The sequence below is a fragment of the Dreissena polymorpha genome, chromosome 5 (genome assembly GCF_020536995.1).
Source record: "Dreissena polymorpha isolate Duluth1 chromosome 5, UMN_Dpol_1.0, whole genome shotgun sequence".
In the NCBI taxonomy this organism is placed as follows: domain Eukaryota; kingdom Metazoa; phylum Mollusca; class Bivalvia; order Myida; family Dreissenidae; genus Dreissena; species Dreissena polymorpha.
The window spans coordinates 53,872,515-53,892,223 of NC_068359.1; the positions used below are offsets into that span (position 1 = coordinate 53,872,515).

General features: G+C 33.9%; 1 protein-coding gene across 4 annotated transcripts; it reads left to right on the forward strand.

The window, feature by feature from the left end:
• The first annotated feature begins 623 nt into the window (after nt 1-623).
• Nucleotides 624-16,464, forward strand: LOC127830933 (uncharacterized). Of its 4 annotated transcripts, XR_008026332.1 has the most exons (10): nt 636-880; nt 3,891-3,933; nt 4,849-5,260; nt 7,146-7,265; nt 9,111-9,139; nt 10,141-10,275; nt 10,399-10,499; nt 11,081-11,160; nt 12,631-12,664; nt 13,363-16,464. XR_008026332.1 is itself a non-coding variant. In XM_052355870.1 (8 exons), the coding sequence occupies exons 2-7, from the start codon at nt 5,173-5,175 to the stop codon at nt 11,085-11,087; spliced, it is 480 nt and encodes a 159-aa protein (XP_052211830.1). In that variant the 5' UTR covers nt 638-880; nt 4,849-5,172; the 3' UTR covers nt 11,088-11,160; nt 13,363-16,464. The 4 variants fall into 4 exon arrangements, 2 of the variants coding, with proteins under 2 accessions (XP_052211830.1, XP_052211831.1); XR_008026331.1 differs by having other exon boundaries at nt 624-880; nt 11,081-12,664; XM_052355870.1 differs by lacking the exons at nt 3,891-3,933; nt 12,631-12,664 and having other exon boundaries at nt 638-880.
• Nucleotides 16,465-19,709: the final 3,245 nt, after the last annotated feature.

Genomic DNA, 19,709 nt, shown 5'->3' on the forward strand with positions numbered 1-19,709 from the left:
TGAGTGGTGTCAATGGTAAGATAAACAGAAAAACAGGTTACTGCCTGATCGTTTTGTAATATATCAGGCTCGGCACGAAAAAAATAACGGCTCGGCAAGCCTCGCCGTTATTTTATTGTAAGCCTCGCCTGATATATTACAAAACGATCAGGCAGTAACCTGTTATTCTCTCTCTATATATATCAGGTTACACGAAATCAATAAGAATGGATTTAACGGTGCGCACGCGCTAAAACAAATAGTGCGAATCAATACTATATTTCAAAGAGCCATATTTTACAAAGTTTTTGGAACAAACAATAATATATTTACAGACACCAACAAAAAGTGCTTATGTGATGATGAATGGGCAGGATTTTATCGGATATGTTTTATGACTGGTTGTCATTGTTATGAAACGAATTGCATTCATCTAGTAGAGCCGTTATTGATTTATTTGGGAATAAGACCGTGAGCTACGCCACTGCGTTGTTTCACATACGGGCCTTTTCGAACTCGATTAAGACTTTGTACAATAAACAATACAGCTTGCATCGCCCTATGTTTATCGATTTTTGCAAGACAATAGTCCTGTGTGTTAGACAGCTTGTGAGTTCAACATTGCATTTGCTGTTGCATAGCTAAAAGGCATTTTACAATAAGGTAGTCATATTACAATGAACAGTGTAAACATGAATTTTGTTTATTTATATATCTTTGGTGTAAACTTGCAGTGTGAGAACTTTACGTTAGTGACTAGTGAGTAAGTTTAGGTGATGTCATCTAAGTACGCATTAAAAATTACCCTCCTTTGTTCAATTTTTAAATTTAGCTGTATTGCGCAAAAAGCAAAGGATATGTGTATGGATTACGAAGGATATTAATGCCTGTTCTGCCTATGGTAAGACTGTGTTAAACAATAATGATATTGGGTGGAACTTATTTGCAATAATTCAACTCTAAGCTTTATAACCCAATGGGCTGCCTCGAGTTGCAATGCGCTCTCTCTTGTCCATGGGTGCAAAATGTTATCAAAAATGCAAGGGTTACGGAACACTGAAACTGCAAGAACTTATTAAAGTTTACCTATCTAAACCACAAACTCATCCAAAGTGTACCTTTAAAGCAAGAAATAATTGACTTTCTTGACTTAGGTTTTGTTTTGTACGCTGTATCCGCCATCTTGGAAAATTGACCCAATATTGGTTAGGTCGCAGTACACCCATATTTTGCACGTCGGGTTATGTGCTCCAGCCTATAAAGTCGATAACGATGTGGTATTCGATACAGAATACACTGTTTCAAATTTAAACATAAACGTGTCAGCGAGAAAAGTGTGTTGAAACATCGTCGTGTTTTTATAGGGTGCATGCAAAGGATTACATCCGTAGGTTGCCATTCAGCGGAAATTATGACCAATATCTGATAAATCTTATTACTTATATTTATCTTTAAACTTCTAAAACACAAATGTTTTTTATATATAAGTCGTCAATCTTATATAATTTTCTCTATCATTTGAAAAACATTCAGACAAAGATTACGCATTTACTATAAAATGCATAGAATTTAGAAAATATTCCTTTTTAATCCGTACATAGGTTTTATCAGTCAATTACAATATCACCTAATTTATTTTATGGCCAATGTTAAATTATTTCAAAGTTATAACAAACATTAAATGTTTTTTCCGATAAAATTATGCACGACACATATAACAGATTGATAAGAAGATATAAACAAATCAGGGTTGCTAGGTTTCCCGCCTAGAATGGTCATGCTGGTATGGAATTACTTGATATCACAATTTATTCGCCTTTGGGTGTTGTTAAGACGTGAAATATTAAATGAAATGTCTCAAAGTGTAGAAAATGTTATCATTTAGTAAAAGAAAGGCAACATACCTCTTTTAAGTGGCTGAGAAGAACGTGTGGCTGAAAAAAGGGAAAGAGGCTATATATATGGGGAAAAAATGTAAACATCATTCTGTATGAATTTTCTGATGATTAGTGGTATTTTAAGTGAATAGGAGAGATACAGTTTCAAGAATAATCAATATAAGTATAAATGTTTTGGAGAAGTTGTGCATGTCATCCAGTAGTATCATTGTGCCATTTTTTGGGTTAAAAACCTATAACAGTTTTTGAAAGTGTGTATCCCTTAGTTGCTAAAAAAATAATTAAACATAGAATTTTCAAAGTAACTTATTAAAACAAACATAAAATGCTTTAATAGACCCTATATATTATCTTTTCACCCATTTGTCATCAATTACATTTGTTTTTTAAAATTATTGTCTCATGCTAATCATGGTACCAGTTATTTGTTACAAAATTAATTACATTATTTTAAAGTTCGTAACCACTTAACCCAGGCCTTGTTGCCAAAAAAAAAAATCATAAAAAAATAACTTTCAAAGAAATCCATTAAAACAAAAAGCAAATGCCTTCTTAAACCATAAATATAACTCCGCAAGCATTTTACATCAATTATTTGTGTTTGAAAAATCATTGGTTGATGCTACTATTGGTTCGCAAAAGTAGTCGGACATAAACGATTTAACCTTTCATTCACACATGTCTCATTCTTGTTCAAACATTGTGGACAATTAAAAAAATGACGATGCTCAGCGAAAATGATAAATACAATCAAATTAACAACGGACAACCTTTAAAAGGATTGATTAATGAAAAACGTGTGTCATTCAACGACGGAGAATATGTTTTGGATACAAATAACATATTTTAATATAAATTAACGAATTTAATAGCATGAAAGGAGTGGTTGTAAATTGGAGTTAGTTTACTCGCAAAGAAAATAACATCTAGCAAGATTACCGATCGAAAGAGGAAACGACTATCATAGTTTGATATATATGTTAATGGATCTGTGTCTAATCAAATTAATGTGCATCTTCAGCTTTATCATGTTCGTCACTCTTTAAAGTTTACTGTAATGGCGTGATATTGAAAATGAAGATATTGAAAGGTAAAAACATTGAATATATTAATTTATTTTAAGTAAACGCAAAAACTCTAAAGTATGTACCGATTTGTTTATAGCTGTAAATGCTTACCCCAACTGAGACTAACACGATTAATTTATTTCCCCAAATCGAGCTTCTTTCGCTATTTTGCCCTATCTTTAATCAAACAGTCGTTAATTCCCTTTTTGAATTGATTTTGCAAAGCTTCTCGGCCCTCCTGCGTAACACACTACTAATTGAGGCCTGTGAAATGTATTACTGGCCTTTATTATTGTTCATATGGCAGGCCAGTCTCGCTTGTAAATTGTTACGGTCTTTCTCCGTCGTTATGACCAAGTTCAACGGCACACAGCTATTGTTTCCCTCGTCTTTTTAAGGCATAATTATCACCATTTCTATATAAAAATAAGTTTGTGCAGATTAAATTAAAACCTGGTATCCGGGGCTCTGGCAGAAGCAATATCATACATATTTGCATGTAAACGCGGCTATGGCAGTTTGGAATATGAACATGTAACCCAGCCAGAAAAATTCCCGACCACCACGGGGATTGAACCCGGGACCTGCCGGTTCCAAATTAGCCATACACCATACCAATTCGCTATTAAAGCTAGCTAATCTGGCAAGGCAGTATAAGTTCTCCTTATACAGAACTCTGCCACACACACACGTGCCAATTGAGAAATTCTTCCACGAAATTCCCAAGGCCACGACATCTGAGGGACGTCTGAAACACATGTGGGTTTTTTGACGTTGTGTACCAATTTAAACAAGCCAGAAAATCCCCAACTACAATAGGGATTGAACCCGGGACCTTCCGGTTCCAAATCAGACAGATACTATAACATAGGTCATATAGCAAGTTCTCCTTATACCGAACTCTGCTACACTTAATTAGAACATATTTTACCTTGGTCTGTTTTAGGTCATGAGCTCACTGTGGTGTCTAATAGCATTCCTGAGTAAAAGTATATTTCTTAATAACAGTGTGATTCTTTTCAAGGTTATATTAGTATTATTACAAGATCATAAACTGCAGCAACAATGTGTGCAATATAAAGGTATACGATGATCATGTTCATTTAGCCCTGTTTCTGTCCGTAGCAAAACGTTTAATTACTAATACAATGCGTTAACGGCTCAACAGTTTCCTGCTTCGTCGAAATAATTTACATGTCAGTGTCCACGCCCAAAACCAAATAAAGGCGTCTATGATACATTTGCACAAGAGATTTAACAAGCAAATTAAATTATTACCTAGGTTATAACGATGCAGTGTATTTTTTTCTCTAAGATTCATATTCGGTTTACTCCTCTGTTAGTTTATTGTCCCCTACCGGTTTCACCGGAGGGGACTTATGGTTTTCGCTCTGTGTGTCCGTCTGTCCGTCAGTCCGTCGGTCCGTTAGTCTGTCACACTTTTTTTGATCCCGCGATAACTTTAAAAGTTCTTCATATTTTTCATGAAACTTGAAACATGGACAGATGTCAATATGGAGATTTTGCACGTCATTTCATTTTGTTCCTACGTCAAGGACTCTGGTTGCTATGGCAACAAAAAACTAGAAATACTGCTGAAAATAGTGGATCCTGCACACTTTGTTTGGATCCTGCGATAACTTTAAAAGTTCTTAATATTTGTTCATGAAACTTGCAACATGGATAGATGGCAATATGGACATTATGCACGTCATTTTACATGTATGTTGTTCCTACGTCAAAAATTGTAAAAAAATAATAATCTGAAAATGGTGGAATTTCTGACAATGGTGGAGCCGGTAAGGGACCATATTGCTTGACAATAGCCTTGTTTGAAACAGCCAATAGTGTATTGTATGGTTTTGGTTTAATTACTTAAATTAAATTGTATTATTTCATTTCAGGTTTTATCATGACCAGTGCCATTTTGGTTCGCCAACATGAAGCTCAAATAGTTGCTACATTTGAATGTTCTTCTCACACTGACATAACCATCAACTTTATTGACCTTTCGAACACACCACGAATCATAGCAGATTGCGACGCGCAAGTTGGTTCATGTCATGTATATGACTCGATTCTTGCAAAGTACTATGCAGTGACATACACGGACGAGGGAGCTTTCGTGTACATAAAGAACTCAACGTACACATTGGGAAAATATACATGTTGTGAAACGTATAATAAAACAAATTGTGACAGCACGGATCTTGTATCCTTTGCTGCAAATGATCCGAACAGAAGTTCTGTCCATCGGCAACAAGCAGTCGGAAATGGTTGAAACCGATCATCGTGGTAGGAGCGATTGCAAGCAATGTAAGAAATTGTCACTTTCTAACCGACGTTTTTAAATTGTTGCTGTCACGTCCCTTTAAGAACTGCAAATACATGTTTATACGCTATATATATATATTATAAATGGATTGCATTCAGACGAATTTTGCTTTAAACACATTAAATATGCATTTTGCGATTTTCTCACGATAAAACAATATACAAGGTTAATTTTAAATGTATCAATTTATCAGATCAGTGCTTTGAAATGACTGTTAAATGGTGGTTATCACAGCTTTAATCAAGTGTTTGTTCTATGTCCTATTGCATATAGTGTTCTTTACTGTATATGTTGCTGTCTATCGGAAACTGGTAACTTAATAAAATACTAACGGTTGGCAATACGAATTTATCTCCTGATATTAGCTATAGAGTTTCATTATTCCAATGTATGCACTATCAAATTATATCTTTCAATACAATCTTATTAGTTAAGTAGCAAATGACATGAATGCGTTATTATGCATGATAAATAGTAATTAACATGGGCTGTTTGTAAAACATGCATGCCCCCCAAATGGGCTGTTAGTTGTAGTGGCAGCCATGGTGTGAATACGTTTTTTGTCACTGTGACCTTGACCTTTGACCTAGTGACCTGAAAATTAATAGGGGTCATCTGCCAGTCATGATCAATGTACCTATGAAGTTTCATTACCCTAGGCCTAATTATTCTTCAGTTATCATCAGGAAACCATTTTACTGTTTCGAGTCACTGTAACCTTGACGTTTGACCTAGTGACCTGAAAATTAATAGGGGTAATCTGCCAGTCACGATCAATGTACCTATGAAGATTCATGATCTTAGGTGTAAGCATTCTTGAGTTATCATCCTGAAACCATTTTACTGTTTCGAGTCACTGTGACCTTGACCTTTGACCTAGTGACCTGAAAATCAATAGGGGTCATCTGCCAGTATGATCAATGTTCCTATGAAGTTTCATGATCCTAGACGTAAGCATTCTAGAGTTATCATCCGTAAACCATTTTATTGTTTCGAGTCACTGTGACCTTTGCCTTTGATCTAGTGACCTGACAATCAATAGGGGTCATCTGCAAGTCATGATTAATGTGCCTATGAAGTTTCATAATCCTAGGCCTAATTATTCTTGAGTTATCATCAAAAAACTATTTTACTGTTTCGAGTCACTATGACCTTGACCTTTGACCTAGCGACCTGAAAATCAATAGGGGTCATCTGCCAGTATGATCAATGTTCCTATGAAGTTTCATGATCCTAGGCGTAAGCATTCTTGAGTTATCATCCGTAAACCATTTTACTGTTTCGAGTCACTGTGACCATGACCTTTGATCTAGTGACCTGAAAATCAAAAGGGTTCATTTGCCAGTCATGGTCAATGTACCTATGAAGTTTCATGATCCTAGGCGTAAGCATTCTTGAGTTATCATCCGGAAACCATTATGCTATCTCGAGTCACTGTGACCTTAACCTTTGACCTAGTGACCTGAAAATTAATAGGGTTCATCTGCCAGTATTATCGATGTTCCTATGAAGTTTCATGATCCTAGGCGTAAGCATTCTTGAGTTATCATCCGTATACCATTTTACTGTTTCGAGTCACTGTGACCTTGACCTTTGACCTAGTGACCTGAAAATCAATAGGGATCATCTGCCAGTCATGATCAATGTACCTATTAAGTTTCATGATCCTAGGCCTAAGCGTTCTTGAGTTATCATCCGGAAACCAACTGGTGGACGGACCGACCGACCGACGGACCGATCGACATGTGCAAACCAATATACCGCCTCTTCTTCGAATGGGGGCATAATTAAAATGATATGTTAAACGTATGTTTCGAAAGGTTTTATTCCGTGAACCATAGTATTGTCACATTGTTCAATTTTCAGGTCAATCTGTCGATGAACCTCTAAGGATGATGAAAGGAATCATAATAAGTTCATTTATTTCAATACTTATTTTAATCCTTATTTTAATCGGCATATTCTTCAGACGACAGTTATTAAAAGGTATGATGTTTATTATTGTACATACTCAAATGATACAAAGTTTCTATTGATGCATTGAATATTTAAGAGGCCTTTTCACGTTTTGGTAAATTGACAAAATAGAAAAAAATGTTTCAGAATCGCAAATTTTTGTTGTGGTTATGATATCTGTGAGGAAACAGTAATAATGAATATTTACCATGCTCTAAAATATTCATTATATGCATCTTTTGACGATTTAAAAACCTGGAAATTATGATGCGTTGCAACGCTAAACGATTGAATAATTTGGAGAGTTCTGTTGGTGTTATATTTTGTGATACTACGAGGATTGCTTATATAAAGTATACAACACATCCGTCATGTGGTTCGAGTCCAGTTGAGGTTTACTTTTTTTCTTTCTTTAATTTTATTGTTGTTTTTTAAGGGAGCTTTTTAGATCCGATGTTTACATGAATCAATATAAAGCATTTAATGCCAAACTTCAATACATGCAAACATCTGTGAAAAGGTCCTTTTTAGAATGACTATAAAATACAACGTGTCAGTAGACCGGAAACATACCCGTTACTTATTTTCCCGTACAATTAAATGTATCGATCACATATGGATAATACATAACTATGAATGCACACGTTTTATTACTTAATGTTACTATTGCATGCATTAAAGCGGGTATATACGATTTTGTCAAATATTTATGAATGTATATAAACTGTGTAAAAAACGTATTATATATGTATTTCAATATAAATTAAAATAAAAGTTAAGAAGAACATGTGTCGAAAAATGCGAAATAAGCCAGATATTCAATTCTGAAATTGAAAACGGCTGTACAGCCGAATTCGCCAGCATGTATACCATACATGTACGATGTGCATCTAAACTTACGAGGGGTGTTCGAGAAGTTCGTGGATTTTCGCTATAACTTTCATTTGGTAACATAAATGGACAAACAAATAGCATGTTAAGAATATTTCGTCCTTTCCAAATATAATCTCCAAATATCATGGAAATACATAAAACAATAAATATATATCAGTGATTTAAACATGTGCGCAATGCGCACACCGACGCACGTGTAACGTTTCTGTTCAACGTCAATGACGTTATGAAGTTAACAGCTGTCAAATCTTTTCCACATAATCACCTCCAACGCGAATGCACTTTATGTGTCGGGAAATCCACTTGTCAAAAGTGTCTCTATACCAGTCAGCGTCAAAAGACGACACGATTCGATTTGCTGCAACTGTAAGTTCCTGTTTACTTGCAAAGCGAATACCGCGCAACTGTGATTTAACTTCCGGGAAGACGCGGAAGTCCATAGGGGCCAAATCCGGGCTGTAAGGAGGACTTAGGCGCTGTAACGTGAAATTTGCCGTAAATTCTGTTTATCAACGACATTAAAACCAAATTTAAATTCGCGTAACGCTCATACTTATAATAAAATACACGCGTGCGCCGAATGTCGTTACTGAGGTCTCTATGGCAACGCGTTTCAAACGCGCTTTATGCAATTCATGCATTTTTAGCTTATATATAAAGTCCGTGATAATTGGTTTGTATAATATGTAAATTTCATTGACTTTTACCAGCAAATTAATAAGTTATAGCGAAAATCAACGAACTTCAGGAACACCCCTCGTAGTTTAACGTTTTATTATATAAAGACGAATGCTTCGGTTATTGTAGGAAAATATGTACGTCACAATCGGCTCGGGGCGCTAATTTGTCTTTGCTGCATTTTATGAAATTCGGCTTTAATGTGTAATTTTCCTTGCCTATTTTGTATACATATACACATATAAAAAATCGTATATACCCGCTTTAACTATAGATAATATTTAAATACCTTTTATATTTCAGGTAATGTACAGCGAATCATACGCACCAAGGTAACGTAAATGGCATGTTATTAATAATAGAAAGTCACGTTCAACATAACTAGAAGGAGAACAAGAGCAGAATCTTAAATTATGCATTGTGATACATATATTTTTAAAATTAAACATATCGCATTCAAACTTGTTCATTCATCTAGATTAACACATACATAACAGTTCTTATTTTATTTGAAGAATACAGAATCATGTACCTTTTGGTATGATTTTCATTTTCACTGTTTAATAATACACTTAAACTACAAACTTGACGTATGATTACCAAGCGCGAACTGCATAACGCGATGTATCTAGGTGACATAGCAATACAGTCCTGAAACGTTCCAATTTGAGTGAACACTTACATAACATCATACGGTACACGTAAAGTTGTATAAGTTTCCCAAGTATTAAATAACGACATTGTTATAATCCCTTTAATTTCTATTAAACATCCATAAACCATGGTTTGTAAACGACCGTAAGTGCTCTTTTATTTTCAAATATTTGTATTATACGTGGGTACTACCTTAAACAACAATACTATAGTAATAAAAAGTAATGGCCCCTTTCATACTTACCGCTGAAATAAGGAGGATTCTAGAAATTATCATATGAACATCTTTTGGAGTGGATGCCATAGTTGTTCGTCAAGTTTATAATCTTAATATTAATGCCAATCGTAATGGACGTCATGCCAAATGTTAAAAACGAATCACGTTATGGATTTGATAATTTATAATCGCGTCAGCAAAAAGCACGCGTATCAAATTGTATCATATGACAGAATGACAGTTGTTTACATGTATTTGCGGCTATTGAATGGTTTAACTTATAAATTGGCTATAACTTCTCAATGTTGATTATAACACCAATCAGTCATTCATGTTCGGAAAGTATTTGCATTTAATATTGCAAACATACACTAACGAGTAGGTTTAATTTATATATCACATCAAATAAACCACATGTAGCAATTGACACACAAACGTCGATTAAATTGATATACATTTCAGTCTCCGAAGTCAATTGTGAACATTGTGAACATTAATACAGAATACACGGATGATACTGAGGGAGTGCCGATGATCACAGTGGATAACACATTTGCACATGAAGACACTCTATCCATGAAAGATGCACCAAAAGAGGTTTCGATTAACTCTTTGACTTTGGAATGATTAATGTAATGTATTTGTTTGTGAATAGAATTTATAGCGAAATATGTGTTGTGTGAAGTTGCATATGCTTAATGTTCAAGCATGGTTTTACAGGTGGCACTGGTGACTGGGTTTACACCCTTAGGGGAAAATAATGGAACCTTGGACAGCGGAGAAAGTGGATTCGGCAGTAATGTTCAAGCATGGTTTTACAGGTAGCACTGGTGACTGGGTTAACACCCTAAGGGAAAAATAATGAAACTTTGGGGAGCGGAGAAAGTGGATTCGGCAGTTCCGGACATTCAGGTCGTTTTGTTGTATATTTTTATTTAATATAATCTACATTCAAAATACATCAAGCCTAAATATATATCGTCGTGCTGTTCATAATTTTGTAAAATTACTTCACAGTTTACATATAAAAATAAACTGTATTAAACAAGAAGCATTAACATAAATGTAATAAACATTAAGAAGCATTAACATTGAGTTTGCTAACCATATTTAAATTAAGTAAGCGCCTAAAGGGTATTATTTTATGCCGGCAAATCACCAAACTACGTGTGTGCGATATGCCATTTAATCGAACTTTGTTTGTGAAAACAGCATGTGACGCTTATCCAAATGGAATCGAAATGTTTTTATAAGTCTGTTGGTTGCAGTTTAAAAAGGAACAACACATTGTGTGCGAATATACATTTTTCATGACGCTGAACCCATTATTTGACTCCGTTTATATTCATTCGATGAGTGAAATATGCAAAATGTTTGTATGTGCTTTTAATTCTATATTCAGAAATTGATGAGAAACCGGCCTCTTTGGATTTCAAGAAAGAAACCGTATAGTGATGCCTTTGGTAACTCGATATTATCAAAGTAAGTCTCGTTATGTTTAAACAACCATAACGACGGTATTTCCCACAAATATATAGACACATTTCAAAAGAACCATATATATTTATTAAGCACTTATATATGTATATATAACGAACAATCGTTTGGTGTAAATTTGCAGGTAATTCAACCAGCTTCGCTACAAAATAGTTTTATCTTTATAAACATGTTAACCGGATTGGGCTCGCCTCTTTTTGGATCTGATCTCGACATTTTTCAGGTTTGACCGCTTTGAAAAAGATCAGTTTTAACCTCTGTCGGGTGTAACTCAAAACTTTATGCTTAAGGGAGTGACGATTACAAACATTTTATCTAGCATTTGTAATTGCACCCCTTCATATTTTGGTTTCGGATGATTAAGACTTTAACAATAGTTATGGTCTATTTAAGCAAAAAATGAAAATCTCTGGCCGCGCATGACTTAAAAAAGTTGCTGCTAAAACTTGAAAAACATGGTTCACATCATCTGATATTCCATTAATTCACATATGTATTTATGTTTAAATAAGCCGGAAGAGTTTTTTTCCCTTTTTAAAACAAAATGCCATTTTTGAATTGAATTCAAACGAATTACTGCATAAAAAAACATTTTCAAACATAGTAATCTACATGTCTAACTTGTGCATCATTTCATAAGTTTCGTAGTTTTTTTTTACAAAACCAGAGGTTGTGTCCTATTAAATAACACCGGAATTTTGTTTCCTATTTAAGTAAAACGAAGATATATTGTTACTCATACATGTATTTTAAGATTTTTGTTCGGTTAACCAACGCAAAAACAGTAACTTAAGTAGGCACTGTGAAAGGCAATGAACACAACTCGTTGTGAACGCAAACCAACACAAATGTATTATGTTTACTTAATCTGTTTCATAATATTACATACTTCTATGTAATCATAATCAGAATATGATTCATTTTGTTTTGCCCAGGGTCCAATTGAAATGTTACTGAACGCTTTCGCAAAAAATTTGATATACAAAACGTCATATAAAGTCATAACTGACAGACCAAAAGAAGTGAGAATAGTTTTTGCACACTATATTTGTTTCCACTTTTGAGAGAGATTGTTTGTAGATTTTATATATGTGTTTTGAAGCCAAATTTCTAAAAAACGATATTTTAATTTACTGTTTAAATATTTAATTAAAACTCTGTTCAGGTTCCTTATAATAGCATGTCCATTGGTAAAACTATTTAATGAAGCATGTATGCTGCTTAGCAGTACACGTTAATAGTATCCTAATTTTCTGTCTGAACATATATAAAAACGCGTGATACATGTGTTCAAATTATGGTAATATTAATGGTAATCGATTACATTATATGAATTATATCAGGATTGGTCGATTGGAATTATTTAAGATTAAAATTTGACTCATCGCTCAATTCATTATTTGACAATCTGCATCTGTGGCCAGTCTTTAAAACACTCGGTTTTATATTCCATAGGAACCAAAACAGTTAATCCGCAGAAATCCCATAGGTACGTTGACACATATTGATCTCGGCATCCGCGGTTTGAAGTATGGTCCGGTTTAGTTTTTATGTCCCCCACTCTATACTGGGGGAAATATTGTTTTTACCCTATCTGTTTGTTTGTTGGTTTGTTGATTGTTTGCGTCAAACTTTAACATTAGCCATAACTTTTGCATTATTGAAGATAGCAACGTGATATTTGGTATGCATGTGTTTCTCATGGAATTGCACATTTTGAGTGGTGAAAGGTCAAGGTCATCCTTCAAGGTCAAAGGTCAAATATATGGTGGGACATAGTGTTTCACAAACAAATCTTGTTTAGGTTTCATAATCGCTAATGATTCGTTATGGCAAGAACTTCACTGACATTAGCCTGTGCCGTTAATCCTTTAGTGTATCAATAGATTAAGTATTTTACTTTGCAAACTACTGTATACAGTAGCTCGTTCAATGAATTAATATTAAAAGGTTAAAGAAGTATTTCAATCATATATGAATTTATTTATTGAAATCTAAACTCAAATTTCAATATATTTTTAACAATCCACCATTGACCTTCTTATGTCGAATATTTGTGTCTCAGTTTTTATTTATCAAAACATCGATTGAAATGGGTGATTTATTCAATCGGTCCTTAACCCCCACAACGTGCTCGATGCAAATTAAACGACTCATTTTCATTCGACGGAACTGTTTTCATTTCAGTTAAACAAAGCTGAAACCACACTCAAACGTCATGCCAAACTCGCTGCAGGCAAACGTTTTGTGGGACTTCACGAAGAAACCATCTGTCCTAAACAATCATGGCTCACTTCATGTAGGCGTTTATATTTTCTCTGAGACAATTAAGACACATCATCCTGTCAATCAGTCTTCAACTATCAGGCCGTACCCGATGTAGGCGTTTATTTTGTTGGAATCAATGCAGCGATAATTTTCTGTTCGCCACGTTTCTTTATTAATTGCTGAAGGCATTTAGGATGTTATAATTGACGAAGAACCACCTTGTAGTTTGACTTGAACCCAAAACAGTTTGAAAACATATAACCCAGTACCCACGGCCATTCGCAGCACACGTGTCTTAAAATGTAACAATATATATCGTACAATGGTCATCAAAAAATGTGTGAAACTGAAATTCCGCAACGGCAAGTATCCTTTTCCTTGTAGATATTAATATTTAAGATAAAGTTAGCGATAAAATGCTTCTTTGGGATACATTATTGATCGTGTTTTTATATAATGTTTCCACTTCTGTCAAGATTTTTTTGTTGTTCAAAATAGCCTTTCCCATGATTTTTTTTCTTATCCAACACGACGTTATTGTTTTTTTCAATGAAATTATATTCCAATGGTGTTTTTTTCTGTATTAAAAAATGGTTGTTTTATATCTTAGAAAATTTAGCGAAAGTTTTAACATAAATCCTTTTGCAATTCTTAAAATCCATAACCTAGCATAAAACACGTTGCTTTTCTTTTCCCACGATCCCACGCAACGCTTTAAAAAATAAACGAAAAACGAAACATACCACTGGCATACGAAATATCCCATGGACAAGTGCAATAATCTAATGGGAGGTAAACTTTGCTCATATAGTTCAAAGTGAAAAAAACAACAATTGTTTAGCAATAATAATAATTATTAATTACAAGTAAGACTTTTATCGCGAACTTCATCTCACATAGGAAACTCTTAATGAAAAAGGATACTTAAGTTTGCATAATTCCGGTTTCGTAAAGTTTGTTTGATGGCCGATAAGTTTACACATATGTTTGTGTTACAAAGCAGGGAAGAAATCATCGAGTTTCGACGATTATGAAAATGATGTGTATTGGACATGTATAATAAATGGATGATTGCGCAAAAGAAACCAGATAAATGTACGGGCGGCGAAATTACACGCAATTACTTAATAGGAAACAAAAACAGTTGGTGTAGTGTGTTTTAAAATTCCACCACGTTTCAAAATGTTATCGATGCATCCGACTTAAAAATACATAATTTATAATAGTATTTGAAAAATTGCGTGTTTAGCGGTTGAAAGACCCTTTTCTACTTTACAAAATAGTCCTTATGTTCTTGTATTTTTAATTTTGACGTGCGCAATAACTGCACATTCATTCAATTTACTATACGTAAGTTTAACTTATGAAAATAGATTAAGGTAATACTTAGGCAAAGCGCGGGATTGTTTATTCATATATAAATTTATGTGAATGTTTAGGGAATAGGAAATTTCTTAGTAAAAAGTGATCCGAAAGCACGGAAATGTTTATTCATATCTTCATGTGATTGTTAAGGTCATAAGAAATAACTTTGTAAACAGTGATCCGAAAGCACGAATTAATTGTTTATTCATATATTTAAGTGATTTGTTAGGTCAAGAGAAATAACTTTGTAAACAGTGTTCCGAAAGCACGGAATGGTTTATTCATATATTTGTATGATTGTTTAAGTCATGAGAAATAACTTTGTAAACAGTAATCCAAAAGCACGAACTTGTTTTTTTCATATATTCGTGTTGGAATGTTAAGGTCATTATTAATATTTTTGTAAACAGTAATCCGAATTCACGAAATTATTTATTCATTTAGTCGTGTGTGATTGTAAAAGTCATGAGAAATAACTTTGTAAACAGTAATCCAAAAGCCAGGAATTGTGTATGTATATATGTGTGTGTGTGTGTGTGAGTGTGATTGTTAAGGTCATAAGAAAATACTTTGAAAATAGTCATCCGAAAGCACGGAATCGTTTATTCATATAGTTGTGGTATTGTTAAGGTCATGAGATATAACTTTGTATACGGTGATCCGAGAGCACGGAATTGTGTATTCGTATATGTGTGTAAAGGTTAAGGTCTTGAGAAATAACTTTCTAAACAGTGATCCGAAAGACGGTTTTTTTATTTATATATTTGTGTGATTGTTAAGGTCATGAGAAACTACTTTGTATACGGTGATCCGAAACTACAAAATTGTTTATTCATATATTTGTGTGTGATTGTTAAGGTCATGGGCAATAACTTTGTATACGGTGATCTAAGCACTGAATTGTGTATTAATATACATGTATTCGTGTAATTGTTTAGGTCATAAGAAATAACTCTTTAAATAGTGATCCGAAAGCACGGAATTGTTTATTCATATATTTGTATGTAATTGTGAAGGTCATGAGAAATAACTATGTAAACAGTGATCCGAAAGCACGAAATTGTTTGTTCATATAGTTGTGTGTGATTGTAAAGGTCATTAAAAATAAATTTGTAAATAGTGATCCGAAAGAACGGAATCGTTTATTCATATAGTTGTGTGATTGTTAAGGTTATAATAAATAATTCTGTAAACAGTGATACGAAAGCATGGAATTGTGTCTTCATATATTTGCGTGTGATTGTGAAGATTATGAGAAATACGATTGTAAACAGTGATTCGAAAGCACGAAATTGTTATTCATATAGTTGTGTCTTTGCTATGGTCATGATAATTAACTTTGTAAACATTGATCCGAAAGCACGAAATTGTTTGTTCATATAGTTGTGTGTGATTGTAAAGGTCATCAGAAATAACTTGTAAACGGTGATCGGAAAGCACGGATTCGTTTATTCATATAGTTGTGTGATTGTTAAGGTTATGATTTATAACTTTGTAAACAGTGTAGGAAGGCACGTAATTGTTTATTCATATATTTGTGTTTGATTGTTAAGATCATAAGAAATAACTTTGTAAACAGTGATTCGAAAGCACGAAATTGTTTATTTATAGAGTTGTGTGATTGCTATATAGAGACAATATATATAAAGGAACCTGTTACATTGTTGCCAAATGCTCTACATGGTATTCAGAAGCTGAAATGGGTATCACTTAAATGCGCGTATGATGGGTTGGATTTGTCTTTCTGCCCAAATATAGAGGCAATAAATATAAATGAACATGTTTCATTGTTGCCAAATGCTCTTCGTGGTCTTCAGAAGCTTACACACGTATCACTTTAAGGCAAGTGTGACGGTTTGGACTTAACTTTATGCCCAATATAGAGACATTAGACATAGAAAGACCTATAATATGGTTGCCAAATGCTCTAAATGGTCTTCAAAAGCTGAAAACGTTAAAACTTATTTGCAATTGCGACGGGTTGGACGTGTCATCATGTCAAAACTTATGGCAAATATATGTAAATGTACACATGAATTTGTTGCCAAATCTTCTGCATGGTCTTCAAACGCTGAAAATATGGCTCAGCTGCAAGTGTGAAGGGTTGAATGTGTCTACCTGTCAACATATGGAAGAAATATATTTAAAAGAACCAGTAACATTTAGGCTTGATTATTCACATCCTAGTAATAAGAAGCATAAAAAGGTATTACTAAAATGCAATGTTGACGGAGTAAACTTGTCTTCATGTCCAAATATAATGGAAATATATATATAGGAGCCCGTTACATTCTTGCCAAAAAACATCGACAAGTTTAAAAAGGTTTCACTTACATGCAAGTATGACGCGTTGGACTTGTCTACGTGTCCAAAAATATCAGACGATCTAGTCAAAAACGAAATATATAGATCTATATGACCGCGTGATAAGGTTGGCAGATATTCTTCATGGTCTTCAGGACATTAAAAAAGGTATCACTAAAATGCAAGTGTCACGGGTTGGATTTGTTATGGTGTCCAAATATAAAGATAATGGACATAGAAGAACCTGAAACACTATTGCCAGAACCTGAAACACTATTGCCAAATCCCCTACAAGATCTTTAGAAGCTAAAAAAATAAAAGTAGAGTCCAAGTTTGAAAGTTTAGACGTGTCTTCCTGTCCAATTATAGGAACAATACATATAGACGAACCTGTTGAATTGTTGCCAAAGGCTGTGCATGGTCTTGAGAACCTCAAACATGTTATACTACAAAGTAGGTATGTCGGTTTAGACTTGTTATCGAGTCCAAATATAGAGGGAATGGTTACAAAAGAACCTCTGGCAGTGCTGTCAAAAGCACTACAAGGCCACTATGTAACAGTTGCATGTGTGTCTTACTGCCCTTATATAGAGACAATACAATTAGACGGACATGTGACCGTGTTGCCGAAGGTTCTACATGGCCTTATGAAGCTTTAATATGAGTGTGAGGTTCGGACTTGTCTTGCTGTCCAAATACAGAGACAATACAATAACCTGTAACATTATTTCCAATTGCCCTACATGTATTAATAACCTGAAATATGAATCCCTAATTGAAACTGTGACGCCTTAAAATGCCATTATGTCCAAAAGACAGAGACGTCAGAATCAAAATACATTCGACATTGTTGCCTAATGGTATGACAAACCTTAATAAGCAAACGTATGAAGAACTACAATCCAAGTGTGTGAAATATAATTTAGGCATGTCCTCTTTTTTAGGCTGCATATAGTAAAAGAGGGAAGTGTTTTGTAAATTGAAATGATACATAGTTAACATTCCTGTTTTTCAATGGCACTTTTGGAATAATGACAATTTTAAAAACAATTGTCACATTCAAAAAAGAAGAATAATACTACTAACGTATAAGTGCGTTTAAAATAAATGTTTTTTATTAAAAATTATCATACGAAATCGGGAAAATATTTTAAGGTGATTAACGCTTTTCATCGATAATTTAACAAAATATATATTACCGAGATAGCGTTTAATTTACCACCTATATTTGATAGCCCACATGGTCTAAGTGTAGGTGAGTGTACAGTTTTGCTTCTAGAAGTCCAGGGTTCGAAACCCGGGAGCGGTATTGTTTAAATGTCTCGTTTTCATTGTTATTATAATTATTACAAACTATTCGAAATATCATAGTGGTGTCAGTAATTAAATGTTATGAAATTTAACAATACGAAACTCTGCGAGGAAGTGCCATTTAATATATAATTCAATTGTTATGAAGATATTTGAACGAACGTTTTTTATTTGAGGTCTCTTACATGGTCAACAGTATATCATGGGATGCATGCAATTAGATAAAGAAGTTATGAAGCACACGTCCAATGTGGTTATACTTAATAGTTGAAAAGTTATGAATAGTTATTGACAAATTGTAACCTTTAATAGTTTGTTACACCATATCATGTCATCATCATGACTGATGTACATTATCTAGTTATATTTTATAACGGCATTTGAGACCCATAATCAAATTATGTCTTAGTTTCGATGTATTTAAATGACACAGGCACTACACATACAACAAACAGTACCAGTATTTCTGAATTCCACTAGAAGTAAGTCACTGTTTCAAGTAAAATTATATTAACCTTATGGTTTCATACAATATACATGTTCATGTTTAATGCGTGTTATGCACGCTTTACAAATGAAAAAGAAAACAGAGTTTAAAAGGCTAACTGTAAAAATACCTTATTAATCTTATACATACTTTCACATCGTTACGTTTGTCTAACTATAACAATAGGGTTAGTGAATTGTTAAAATGTATGTGTGTGAGCGATTGATTTTGTGTATAAATAGTGATTATGCAGGGCCTCATTGGTACGCCATTTCATAAGTTGACATTATCATATATAAGTTTTAATCACGGACCGTGTTGATTATTGAATGAATCATTGTTATAAGATAGGTATGTTTGTGTGATGTATCGTGTAAACGATATATGGTAAGATTTTTTTGTTTCAACGTTCAGATATAAGACGACTAGTATTGTGTTATTTTGTTATATTGGTGTAATGGTATGCACATTTAGCAACTTCTTTGGGTATGAATCTGTATGACATGTCTATGCTTCTTCTTTTCGTATGTAAACTTCCAAGGCCCGTTATTAAGGCCAATTGACCAGTCGCCAAATTATAGATCGCTCCGCCCACATAGTCAAGTGGTCTAGTGAGTTGAAAACTCTGACAGACAGATCGCAATGATAGCGGATTATGCGAATGAAATACTATATTTGTAATGATGTATCATGCTATTTTCTACAATATAAATTGTTAACGCCGCACACTAAACTAAACTGCTTTGGAAAACTTTAATACAATCATAAATGCTTTAGAGAGAAATGGCATAATAAAAAT